Raw genomic sequence first — 11,464 nt, forward strand, 5'->3', positions numbered from 1 at the left:
CGCTTGCTCTTGGCTGCAGCGGCTCACCTAAAAAATTCAATAATAATCTAGTGACAGGAATCTTAAAAATATTATGTGGAGTTTTGAATATGGAAGATCCATACATTAGAATTATATATTATGTTTCCCAGTATCTGAGTGCAGTGCAGTTCATGTGAATTTAACTAAATATACTAAACAACAAGCTAACTCTGAACTCCTAATAGTAGTTCTATATGGGGTGCATCCAAGTAACAGAAGTTACTCACAATTGGGCCATTTGAGACATCGTGATCTTTTGCAAATTTGTATGCCTGCTTCACAACAAGAAATTCAATTCCATCAACCTGCGCAAAATACAATTTAGTTATGTTTGTAGCACACACTAAAAGTAAAGCCAACATGAAATCCAAGCATAAGCTATCCCCTTTATAGTCAAATCCAGAGTTAACTCAATACAAGAGAACATGATGATCCGAAAATGCATATGCATTCATCATTCTTGTATAATTTCAAATAAATACAAGATGGTTTTTTCAGACAACTATATGTCATCCCCACTTAACTGTATACTTGTATACTTTTAGCATGCTTCAGTCTACAAACAGGGAATAACTAAAAATAAATTAAGTACCTTAGTCTGCTTCAGTCTACAAACAGGCGAGGCAATGGATAATTCATACAGTTTAAAATCATGATGCGCTCCATGATCGATTGAGAAAATCACACCCTAAATGGACAGAGTAGGGTGTTGTTAAAAAAACATTACAACAAATTATGAGTCATCGGTATATAATAAATGTTCAGTCATTTTAGTTGCCCCAAGAGCAATAATGAAGTTAGTTAACTCTCAGAAGGGGACATTAAATCCTACTATTTATATAATAGCATATGCATACAAGCACTAACAATGGAAGTATAGAACATTGAAGTTTCCCAACAAATGCAGCCCGACATCACATCAAATACAACCTACTAACAAATAAAGAAAAATGAAACACAACATATTCCTAAGTTATGGCATGAGGTTTTATATAGTATTTCTATAGTAAATTAGTAATTACACAGAACGATTAGCATGTGCCATGTAGTTCTTGGTAATTAAGGTCTCATCTAAAGCACGAGAGATTATGGGTGGTTCTACTGATTGAAAGAGAAGTTAGTCTGCACCAGGACTCATCGCATGTAGGCCGGCGGCAGTCGCTTGGTGGCGCCATGCGGTGGAGGAGGAGCGAGAGAGGATTCCTCCGCTTGGTGGCGACATTGTATCAGAGAGTGATCATGTACCTGGGCAATGACGTGTTTGTGTTGGCACTCTCATCAGCAGGTGCTTGCGGCAGTCTCTTGATAATTTTGGCCTCTAATTGCTTCAGTTCGTCTACAACATCCTTCGTTGATGGCCTTTTGTGCCGGTCCCGAACAACACATCTTAAGGGCTATCTCAGCACATTTCTTCAGTCGCAGGCTTTGTGCTTCGTGGGATGGATGCCCGCCGCCGGGCGTTTCCTTCAGCCTCTTGTTCCAGTTTAGGTATACCTGTTTAGTTGGCACACATAAAGTTGGGAAAAGTTTTGCATATGTATGTTTATCATAAAGTATAAAGTTTTCTTAATTTACATACATGCTGAATAAACTGTCCAGCGCTCATTTCAGTAGAACGTGTAAGACCAACGTTTCCATCCAGTAGCTGTATGATTAGAACTCCAAGACTGAACACGTCGTTTTTATTCGTTATACAGCCACTTCTTTGGAATTCTGGTGGCATGTAGCCTCTGCATAATCATGCATCATATGCATGCATGGATCGGCATCAGTATATAATGGAACTATGTAGTAGTCTATTAATTATTGAGAGCCAGCTATAGAGCTAGCAGCAGGCAGCAACGACGACTTACTGTGTTCCTTTAACATTCTTTGTTACCAAGGTTTGTGTTGCGAGTCTGGACAAGCCAAGATCTGCGATCTTGGGGTTCTTATTGCTGTCCAGCAGAATGTTGCCAGGTTTTATGTCAAGATGCAAGATAGGCTTGTGGTATGCCGTGTGGAGGTGATTTAGACCCTCACATGTTCCTCTGATGATCTTGTAACATGTGGGCCAATCAAGATCACAGGAGTCAGCTGCAAAAAAAAAAAAAAAAAGGAAACATATATATTTCACATGCAGAGAGATTAGATTTTTCATTCACTGACGTACGATCTATCACATCGTCGTACCTGCGATATGTTTCTCAAGGGTTCCGCCTTCCATGAATTCGAAACAGAAAATCCGCTCCATTTCAGTGGCGAAAAACTCTTTGCCGCCGTGTTCAACGTATGTTCTTCTTGATTCGTGGCAGTAGCCTATTAGCTTCACCACGTTCTCATGGTGGACCTTGCTAAGGTTGCGGAATTCGTTCTCGAATTCCTTGTCATCCAGCCCTTGCAATTGACGAAGCCTCTTCACAGCAATCGCTTTGCCGTCATGCACGCCCTGGTATACGATCATATATAGAAATCAATCACTTTGCTCAGATGGATCACTTTTTTGTTGTTGTTGTTGTTGTTGTTGTTGTTGTTGTTGTTGTTGTTGTTGTTGTGTAAACTGATGTAATTAATGAAATGTTTATATGCATGCATACCATGTAAACATCTCCAAACCCGCCACTGCCAACTTTGCGGTCCTCTGAGAAGTTATTCGTTATTTTTGCAAGCATTTCAAATTGGAAATTCATATCTTCAGACCACGGTTATGTTGGATCGGATCTTCTTCCTGAGAAAAGAAAAGGTATTTATGCATGTTATTAACATTCACAAAGAATCTGTCTAAGATTAATGAAATGTGTTATAACTAACGATGCAGCTAGCTAGGGGCTTCAGATCAGAACGATTAGCTCAAAATACATGTAATTCATCATTTCCATGCGAACATGCATGTGGGCAGCACTACCGGAATCAGCTCATTTGCCGTGTGTTCTAAACACACGGCAAAAGCTATTTTACATTCGGCAAAGCCTTTGCCGAGTGTAACACTCGGCAAAGAACGCTCGGCGAACTGTACATCGGCAACAGCTTCTTTGCCGAGTACTTTTTGTCGGGCACTCGGCAAAGAAAAGTCACCGTCACGGCGCCAAGTAACGGTGACGGATCCTTTGCCGAGTGCCTACGGCGACACTCGGCAAAGACTGGTCCAGTGGACCCCACAGCCAGTCTCTGTGCCGAGAGCCCTAGTAGGCACTCGGCAAAGGAGGTTTCTTTGCCGAGTGTCTGGTGGCCTGGCACTCGGCAAAGAACCCTCCAGTGGGCCCCTTTGCCAGTATCTTTGCCGAGTGCCTTGGCAAAAGCACTCGGCAAAGATGTCTTTGCCGGTTCCCAGGTTTCCTTCTTTGCCGAGTGCCGCTGTCAGCACTCGGCAAAGATGTCTTTACCGGTTCCCAGGTTTCCTTCTTTGCCGAGTGCCATGGTCATAGCACTCGGCAAAGCAACCCTTTGCCGAGTGTTACACTCGGCAAAGTGACCAGAATGTCCCTTTTTTATTTGCTTTTGTTGTTCCATCCAAACAAACAAAAGATATATATCATTCACATCACATTATATATCAAGCACATCACAGAATGAACACATTTATCATCAACACCATATATATCACAAAGTCTCACAAAACAGATCACAAGTCTCACTAAAGTCAGGATCATCACAAAACAGATACAAGTCTGCATCATCACTAACATCACCAAGTATCTCACAAGATAAAGTGTAACTAACATCACCAACACTCATAAAGGTAAGTCTGGATCATCACAAAACAAATCATCAACGAGGTGGGCATCTGGACTGGTTCGGCGAAGGGCTGGACGAAGCATGAGGGTTGTTCGACGCCACCGATTGACCCTGCACAGAGAAGAGATTGTATGTGTGAGAACATATGAATATATATCATGCAGTACTAAAATTTTGATACTCACAGGAGTAGTGAACTCTGTAGGGTCAGCTGCAGGGAACAACGGAGGTGGTGGAGCATGACCCTGTGCGGCGCCAAGGCTCTGCATGTACGCGAACATCTCCGTCATCCTCTTCTCTAGCTCCTCACGTTGCCTCCTCTCATCATCTAGCTGAGTCTGTAATATTTCGCCCTAATGTTACGATAATGCAAAGAGAAGATATATAAAAATCAATGAACGATGAATAGATAAGGAATAAACTGGAGTTGCTGGATACGATGCTGTGAGGTGTCCTGCCGAGGTCGTATGGCTGGGCTCGCGCTCGTGCTCCTTGCTCGCACCTGAGAGAGAGTGGGAGTGGAGGACGAGTCGATTGCCCCGTCGGCAATCCAGTACCGCCCATGCCTCTTGCCTCCTCCGACCCTCATGAGGACATCTCCGTCGATGTCCTCGGTCCTCGGATCGTAATCTGGCCCATGGACCTCCTTGGCCATGGCGGTGTACTCACTGAGTCGGCTGTGGATGGCGGGGTTGGTGTACGCCTCGGGCCCGTCATCCGGGTTGTAGGTGACGTCGGACGTCGCCTTCCCCTTGTGGGCCATGGCATATGCCGAGAACGTGGAGCAAGGCGCGCCACCATGTGCCGCCGACTGCGAGAAAACCAACGAGATGGTTAGAAATCATGTCTAATCGAAAGTTATATACCTAAATAAAAAAGAGCGCGTACCCATGCTTCCGCGTATTTGCCCAGGCTGCAGCTGCCTTGATGGTGGGAGGGACCTTGCATCAGCAAACGCCGTTCCCGGCTAGCGTTGTGCGCCTCATCCCACTCAGCCGAGCACCACCTCTGCACCATCTGCTCCCAGCACACCGGATGTGAGACGCCATTCACGCTTACGCCTCCTCCTCCTCCCCTGTTTCTGTTTGCTTGCTAACCTAATGGCACAGCAGAATTGACGCCCCATCAGCTAGCCTAGCCCCCGGTTGATCGATGGAGTTAGGAGTGTTGTTTGTTTCATCGTCTATCTACTGTCCTCTGAGTGACGGCGACGTCGCCATGCATGCTCTCGGTCCCCCCAAGTTAATTTCTTGTGTAAGCCACTAGGCAACGATGCGGCAGCGTCACGTTTATGGATGGGAAATACGTTACGGTATGTATAAAATGCATGAGAACTCAACGGGTCGCTACAGTTACAGTATGCCTGGCTCCACATCACCACATGCAGTGCACTGCCGTACCGTGTACGTAGCGGCGCGACGGCGGGTGGCGCAAGAACGGCGGGCGCGACGGCGGGCTCGACGGCGGGGCGCGACGACGGGCTCGACGGCGGGCTCCGGCGGGCGACGGCGGTGCTCCGGCGGGCGACGACGGGTTGGGGGCAGAGAGAAAGTGAGAGTGAGAGAGAGACAGGGAGTGCGGGCGCTGTAACGGTATTAAAACGTTCTTTGCCGAGTGCCCGCGATCCGGCACTCGGCAAAGATTTTTTAAAAATTAAAAAATAAACTTTGCCGAGTGCTGGATCTCGGGCACTCGGCAAAGTCGTCTTTGCCGAGTGCTGGATCTCAGGCACTCGGCAAAGTCGCCTTTGCCGAGTGCTAGCTGTAGAGCACTCGGCAAAGATGTGTTGTACAGACTTTGCCGAGTGCCCAAGGACAGGCACTCGGCAAAGTTGTCTTTGCCGAGTGTTAACTGGACAACACTCGGCAAAGTATTTTTTTATTTTTTTTATTTTTTGCAACCAAACTTTTTGTGGTGTGTTCCTACACTATGTAGACCTACATGTATCATTTGTGGACAATTTTAACAGAGTTTTCAATCGTTAGTAGATTTAGTTCGTTTATTTGAATTTCTTCGGAAAATTTAGATTTGAACTGTAGGTCAGTCGAAACTTGAAAAACCGTGCATGCAAAAATGATATTCATGTTACTTAGCATAAGTTACGACCGATTCCAGGAGCGGACCGGAAACTTCGAGCAACATGCTCACTAAACATGACCGTGAACTTGCCATACACATGTTTAAAAATTGTATAAAACACAAACAAAGTCAGAAAATCCTGAAACTTGTCCACTTGTCATGATATCATATGTACAGGCTGTGATAAAAATTTTAGAATGTTTGGAGAAAGTTGTGGGACACTATGTGTAGAAACCTAAGAGAACTACATTGAAACTCTAAACATGACCGAAACAAGGCTAATTTACAAAAAAAAAAAAAAAAGTTGGTGCTGAGCAGACGCTGGCTGCACGGGCGCTCGCTGTTGACAGGCACGGCGCTGGGGCGGGAGGCGGAAGGGCCGTTACGGCCTAGTATGGCCCGCGCCATACCTCCTCGACCCGGCCCAAGAGAGGTGCCCTAGCTTCCCTCCCAATCCCACCAGGCCGCCGCCACCACATCGCGCCCTCGCCCGCTTGCCGCCGACCCTGACCGGCTGAGCCCCTGACCAGCTCGTCCAGGCGGACAGCGGCCTGCGGCAGGCCAGCGCCCAGCCAACAGCGACTGCCTGACTGGTGAGAGGTGAGCCAGTTCTTCTGATTCAAGAGCTACATATTGTTTTTATTTTTATGTTTTTTGAACAAAATAATTCTTTACACGTCCACTGTTAGCAATTTAGCTCCGCCTTCTCCCCAACCCAAATTTGATCCCCTCGCGCCGTCATCTTCACTGCCGGCGCCGGCACGGGCACGGAATTGAGACGAGGACGGTACGATAATTCCGGAGGGGAGTATTGTGGGCCCACACCTGTTCCCTAGCGCCCAGTAGGTGAATTGAGAGACTGTTCTCTGGGACCAACGCGGGTAGGTGTGGCCGTGCGAGTGGGTGCGTGGGTCCCGGGCAACAACAACAGCTGACGGCACAAAGTTGCCACCACCAGCGCTTGGTCTGGGTCTGGGATTTCCACGAGCAGCGCAACGGCGTTCGTTCCTTCGATTCTTCTAATCTCCTAACCCAGGTGAGTTCGTGATCCATTTTTTTGTCCTGGTTCCCCCCCCCCCCCCCCACCCCCACCGGGGCCATTCCCTTTCCCTATGGATTTTCAACGTTAACGATCAAGCGAGGAGATTTCCAGTCTGTGTGTTTGGGCGTGAGGTGTTTGATGCTTTGTGCCAGTTATTAGAGCTTTCATTACCCATCTTATCCCTGTTGTCGTCCCAACTTCAGGTCGCCTCCTCTGATCTGCAGGTGCGCATGGTATGGCCGGCCTGATCAGCTTGCGCGCCGGTCCGAGGAGTTCACCGTCACTTGCCCGGTCGTCGTCCGCCTGGGCATCACCACCGGCTTCACATGTGGCGGTTCGTTTGCCAAGCCCACTGTTTCGCTGTGCCAAACTTCGTAGGAGCCGTAGTCTACTGGCAGCAGCACTGGAGATCTCTAAGGACGGTTCCGCCGCGGTTCTGGCCAACAGCCTGCCTTCCCAAGGTTCTTCTTCATTTTTCTTCTTCTCTGGATTGGAAACTGGAACCCCCTGCCAGAAGGATGTTTAGGATAGTCAGCCGTGCGGCGGGCCAGAGTCCTTAAGACGCACTGTGAGTGACTTGCCTATTGCTCGCCTACATGTTTACAGGGGCTATCGAGACGTTGCGGAATGCCGATGCAGTGTGTTTCGACGTTGATAGCACCGTCATCCTGGACGAGGGCATTGACGAGCTTGCTGATTTCTGCGGGGCGGGGAAAGCTGTTGCTGAATGGACTGCAAAGTAAACTCTCCGTTGTGTAAGATCGATTCGTCTGTACTGTTGATTTTGTGGGAAGTAACTGACCCTTGGCTTGGTGCTCTCAGGGCCATGACAGGGACTGTTCCGTTTGAGGAGGCGCTGGCAGCCAGGCTGTCTTTAATCAAGCCATCTCTCTCCCAGGTGGAGGAGTGCCTGGAGAAGAGGCCACCAAGGTAAGATCGTCACTATTCTAAACTTCATGTTAGTCTGTATGGTAGCCACTATTTTAACTTCCTTATATATCCCTTTGCTCTTACCAGCCTTATACTTAACTCTGAGCAGATGAAAAAGTAATTAGTAACAATAATTGATTGTCCAAGTTTCTCTTTTTATGGCAAGACAAAAAAAGTAGAGATAGTACTTTAAATTTGTATAAGGCCAGGCCTCTGAATCATCAGGTTGTGGGTTACAAGCATTCTCTCCGCATTTGCGGGGGCGGTTTGTCCCATCTCCGGGCCCTACTCATGTGAGAGCCTCCGGCATTGAGTCTGCATTTTTTAGTACTTTAAGCTTGTGCAGCCAACCACATCATTATCATTTGGACAATTTTCCTCATGCCTTTTGTTGTAGTGCCCTAAGATTTCTTGAAGTACAGTTTAAAAACCAAGAGAGAACTCACTCAACATTGTTTTCCCCACACTGCAATAGAGTTAACTATTGTGCTTCTACTCACAAACCAGCGTCGAACAATTTCTTGGTCCACTCACAAGATTATCAACAGAACTCTCTTTTGGTTTGCAGGATTTCTCCTGGAATGGCTGATTTGGTTAAGAAGCTAAAATCCAATAATATTGATGTGTTCCTTGTGTCAGGAGGCTTCCGACACATGATCAAAGTAGGTCCTATAATATCATAGCACGACTCATCTGTGTTGGGTTGTAGCCGAATTTGTATGCCCGTTATATTCTGTTGATGGAGCAAACTGTATTTTAAGATATCTGTAGTTTAAGATAGGCCTACATTATCAGTTGCAATAATAAATAGGGATGCAGCTTGTGATACAAGATTCAAAAAGTACAATTATTTTAAACCACACTTTATTTTTCAGTTGTGAATGTGATGAATGTAATGTGGAAGTGATTCTCACATATATATAATGAGTTATCATTGAGTGGCCCACAATCATCACTTTTGTGTTTGCCTTGTTTCCAGCCAGTGGCATTTGAGCTTGGCATTCCTCCTGAAAACATCACTGCAAACCAATTGTTATTTGGCACATTGGGGGAGTACGCCGGATTTGATCCCACAGAGCCCACTTCACGCAGTGGGGGTAAAGCAAAAGCAGTGCAGCAAATAAAACAGGTTTAGTTAAACTGTATATCTTTTGGTTGCAGGTTTTTAATTCTTACTAGTGTGCTAACCTTAGTTTGTGTTCAGGACCATGGCTACAAGACAGTTGTTATGATTGGTGATGGCGCAACTGATCTGGAGGTAAATGGCTGGATAATAATACCTTTCAAACTTCTATCCTGGCAATAGTTATTAACATGTATAATATGCCTAGTTGGGTAAACATTAGTTGTTGACACTAACCCCATTTTTGCAATGATACGGATATCTCCTGGCTGATTCGATTGATGAGGCACGCAAACCTTTCTCGCTGTTTGTGTTTGTCACTGAAATTCTGTAGTGTTGTTTCTCTTGTTCAGATAGAACGAGATAGAAATAATTGGTGAGTGAACTTGTGCAAAGATATAATTTATTAGGGCGTAGCAATGAGTGGGTCAAAGAGTTCATTTTGCTTAAGGCCTATCGAAAAGAAATTGGTTTGATGCTACCGACATCCGGCAGCTGTTCTTTAGTGAATTATTTCAGAGAAAAAAATAACTAGCAACTGTATGCAGAGTAATGATACAAGACTTCTCTTACGTATCAGTGAATAGCATTTTTATCTACAATACTGTACCAAAATAAAAAAATATATGAAGTTACCTTAATCCGCGGTGTCTTTTGCAGGCTCGGCAACCTGGCGGAGCAGACTTGTTCATCTGTTACGCCGGGGTTCAGATGAGAGAGCCAGTCGCAGCACAAGCTGACTGGGTGGTTTTTGATTTTCAAGAGCTGATCACTAAGTTGCCATGAATTCATTACCTACCGCAATTTATGAACCTTTGCATTGTCGGCTAAATAATTGCGGCCGCATTTTAAAGCTGTAGATTTCACTAGCAATTCTTGGAGATAAACTGAATTATTACCCGGCTGTAAAGTATTTTTTTTATTTGTTTTCCCGCATTATTTGTATGATCCTGAACCATGAATGCGGAGGTTGTGTTCCGACGTTGTCAGTGAAATTGTCCTCTAAGCAAATGTTGAGTATGTGAGTGATTAATGAATCACATCACAGTTTATTAAGCGCCGGATTCGAACCGTCGTTTATGCAAGTATTATTGTTGGATTGAGCCAAGAATGCTCACATGCTGTCTGATTCACACCGTCGTTTATGCAAGTATTGTTGACTTGTTGATTCGCACCATTCGTTGGTTTCTCATGAGCTTGATTGGTATTTCTCATGAACTTGATTGGTACGCTGCAGACATTTCCATCAGGAAACAGATTGTCGACCTTTTGAAACTGCACTATTGGTAAAATCATTACACTCGATCGCAATATCTATTACGGTATCTTGTTTTCTTTTAGCACATAAAGGCAGATTGTGATGCACAGCACTGAATAAAATACAGGCGCTACACAGTAGGCTACGCCGACAAAGTTCATCTTTTTAATTACAGATCAGTAAGTTTTTTTTAAAAAAAGAATACCAGTAGTGGTCCACCAACATATCATGCAATTGAGATATGTTTCCATATGTCATCACTAAGCATGGTTCAGCTAATAGTCACGGTCATTAGGCTATGGATTCCTCCACCAGACCTAATGCTTTCTTGCCTTTATCTCTTTTCCTATCTATATCTGCTCTTTTATTCGTTTTGGCTAAAGATAGAATACCTAATTCTTTTCTTTTCTTTCTTTCTTTCTTTCCCTCTGCTCTTTTATTCTTTTTTGGCTATAGATAGAACACCTAACTCTCGGAATAGCATGGTTCAGCTAGCAACAGCAGTTTTTTTTTTTTTTTTTTTTTTTTTTTGAGGGAGAGAGAGAGAGAGCGCGCTAGGAGTAGCAGATGGCACGTCGCTTTCCCCAACCTGTGGTCTCCGATGCTTTCACCAACCACACAAGCTATCAGCCACCAATTGTGGCCTTTCAACCTCATCAGCTTTGCACCTGCCGTATCAAACTATTCTGGCAGCACCCCACTAGCATCATCATCAGCTTCAGCTGGGACCTGGCTTGGGTTTCATTTTCTGATTTTCGTCTCATGCTGAGATCGACAAAGTTCGGCAGATTTCAAACCGCAATTTTAAAAGATGATGTAACATCATATCCAGTTTACATCGAGGGCTTGCTTGAATAGTTGAATATAAGAGTTTTGACATCGAAATCTCCAATTAAAAAGACAAACTAAAGATAGATTAGCCGGTTAGAATATGTGTAATAGGCTACCCTTTATCTAAATGCACCTCCAGTATATTTGGACCCTACTTTATATTTGTATAGTGGAAAAAAAACAAGTTGCTGCAGGGAGGTGATGCAAATAGACTCTCCGTTGATCTCCATTAGAATATAATAGGGAGCAGGGCAAAACAAGTTTTCTAAAGCTCTCAGCTCTCGTTGGAGAAGCTGAGGTTGGAGCTCTCTCAGACGTACCCTTAGTTAAGGGTGATTATCTTTGGAGAAGCTGAAGTTGGAGCTGTCTGAGAAGGACCCTTAGTTCTTTCTAAGTTCTAGTCTTTCACCTATGTTGGGTTGAACTGTGTTTCCTTTTTCCCTCTCTTGGACGCGAGAATTTGAGC

At 44.9% G+C, this 11,464-nt stretch overlaps 1 protein-coding gene across 6 annotated transcripts; it reads left to right on the forward strand.

Annotated features, from left to right (window-relative positions):
- Nucleotides 1–6,142: 6,142 nt before the first annotated feature.
- Nucleotides 6,143–10,012, forward strand: LOC100285190 (uncharacterized). Of its 6 annotated transcripts, none has more exons than XM_008679143.3 (9): nt 6,169–6,414; nt 6,504–6,850; nt 7,081–7,317; nt 7,463–7,595; nt 7,679–7,786; nt 8,355–8,448; nt 8,766–8,915; nt 8,991–9,044; nt 9,570–10,012. In XM_008679143.3, the coding sequence occupies exons 3-9, from the start codon at nt 7,092–7,094 to the stop codon at nt 9,693–9,695; spliced, it is 891 nt and encodes a 296-aa protein (XP_008677365.1). In that variant the 5' UTR covers nt 6,169–6,414; nt 6,504–6,850; nt 7,081–7,091; the 3' UTR covers nt 9,696–10,012. The 6 variants fall into 6 exon arrangements, with proteins under 6 accessions (NP_001317523.1, XP_020407185.1, XP_008677365.1 ...); XM_008679142.3 differs by having other exon boundaries at nt 6,512–6,850; NM_001330594.1 differs by lacking the exon at nt 6,504–6,850 and having other exon boundaries at nt 6,143–6,414.
- Nucleotides 10,013–11,464: the final 1,452 nt, after the last annotated feature.

Source organism: Zea mays, chromosome 4 (genome assembly GCF_902167145.1).
Source record: "Zea mays cultivar B73 chromosome 4, Zm-B73-REFERENCE-NAM-5.0, whole genome shotgun sequence".
Lineage (NCBI taxonomy): Eukaryota > Viridiplantae > Streptophyta > Magnoliopsida > Poales > Poaceae > Zea > Zea mays.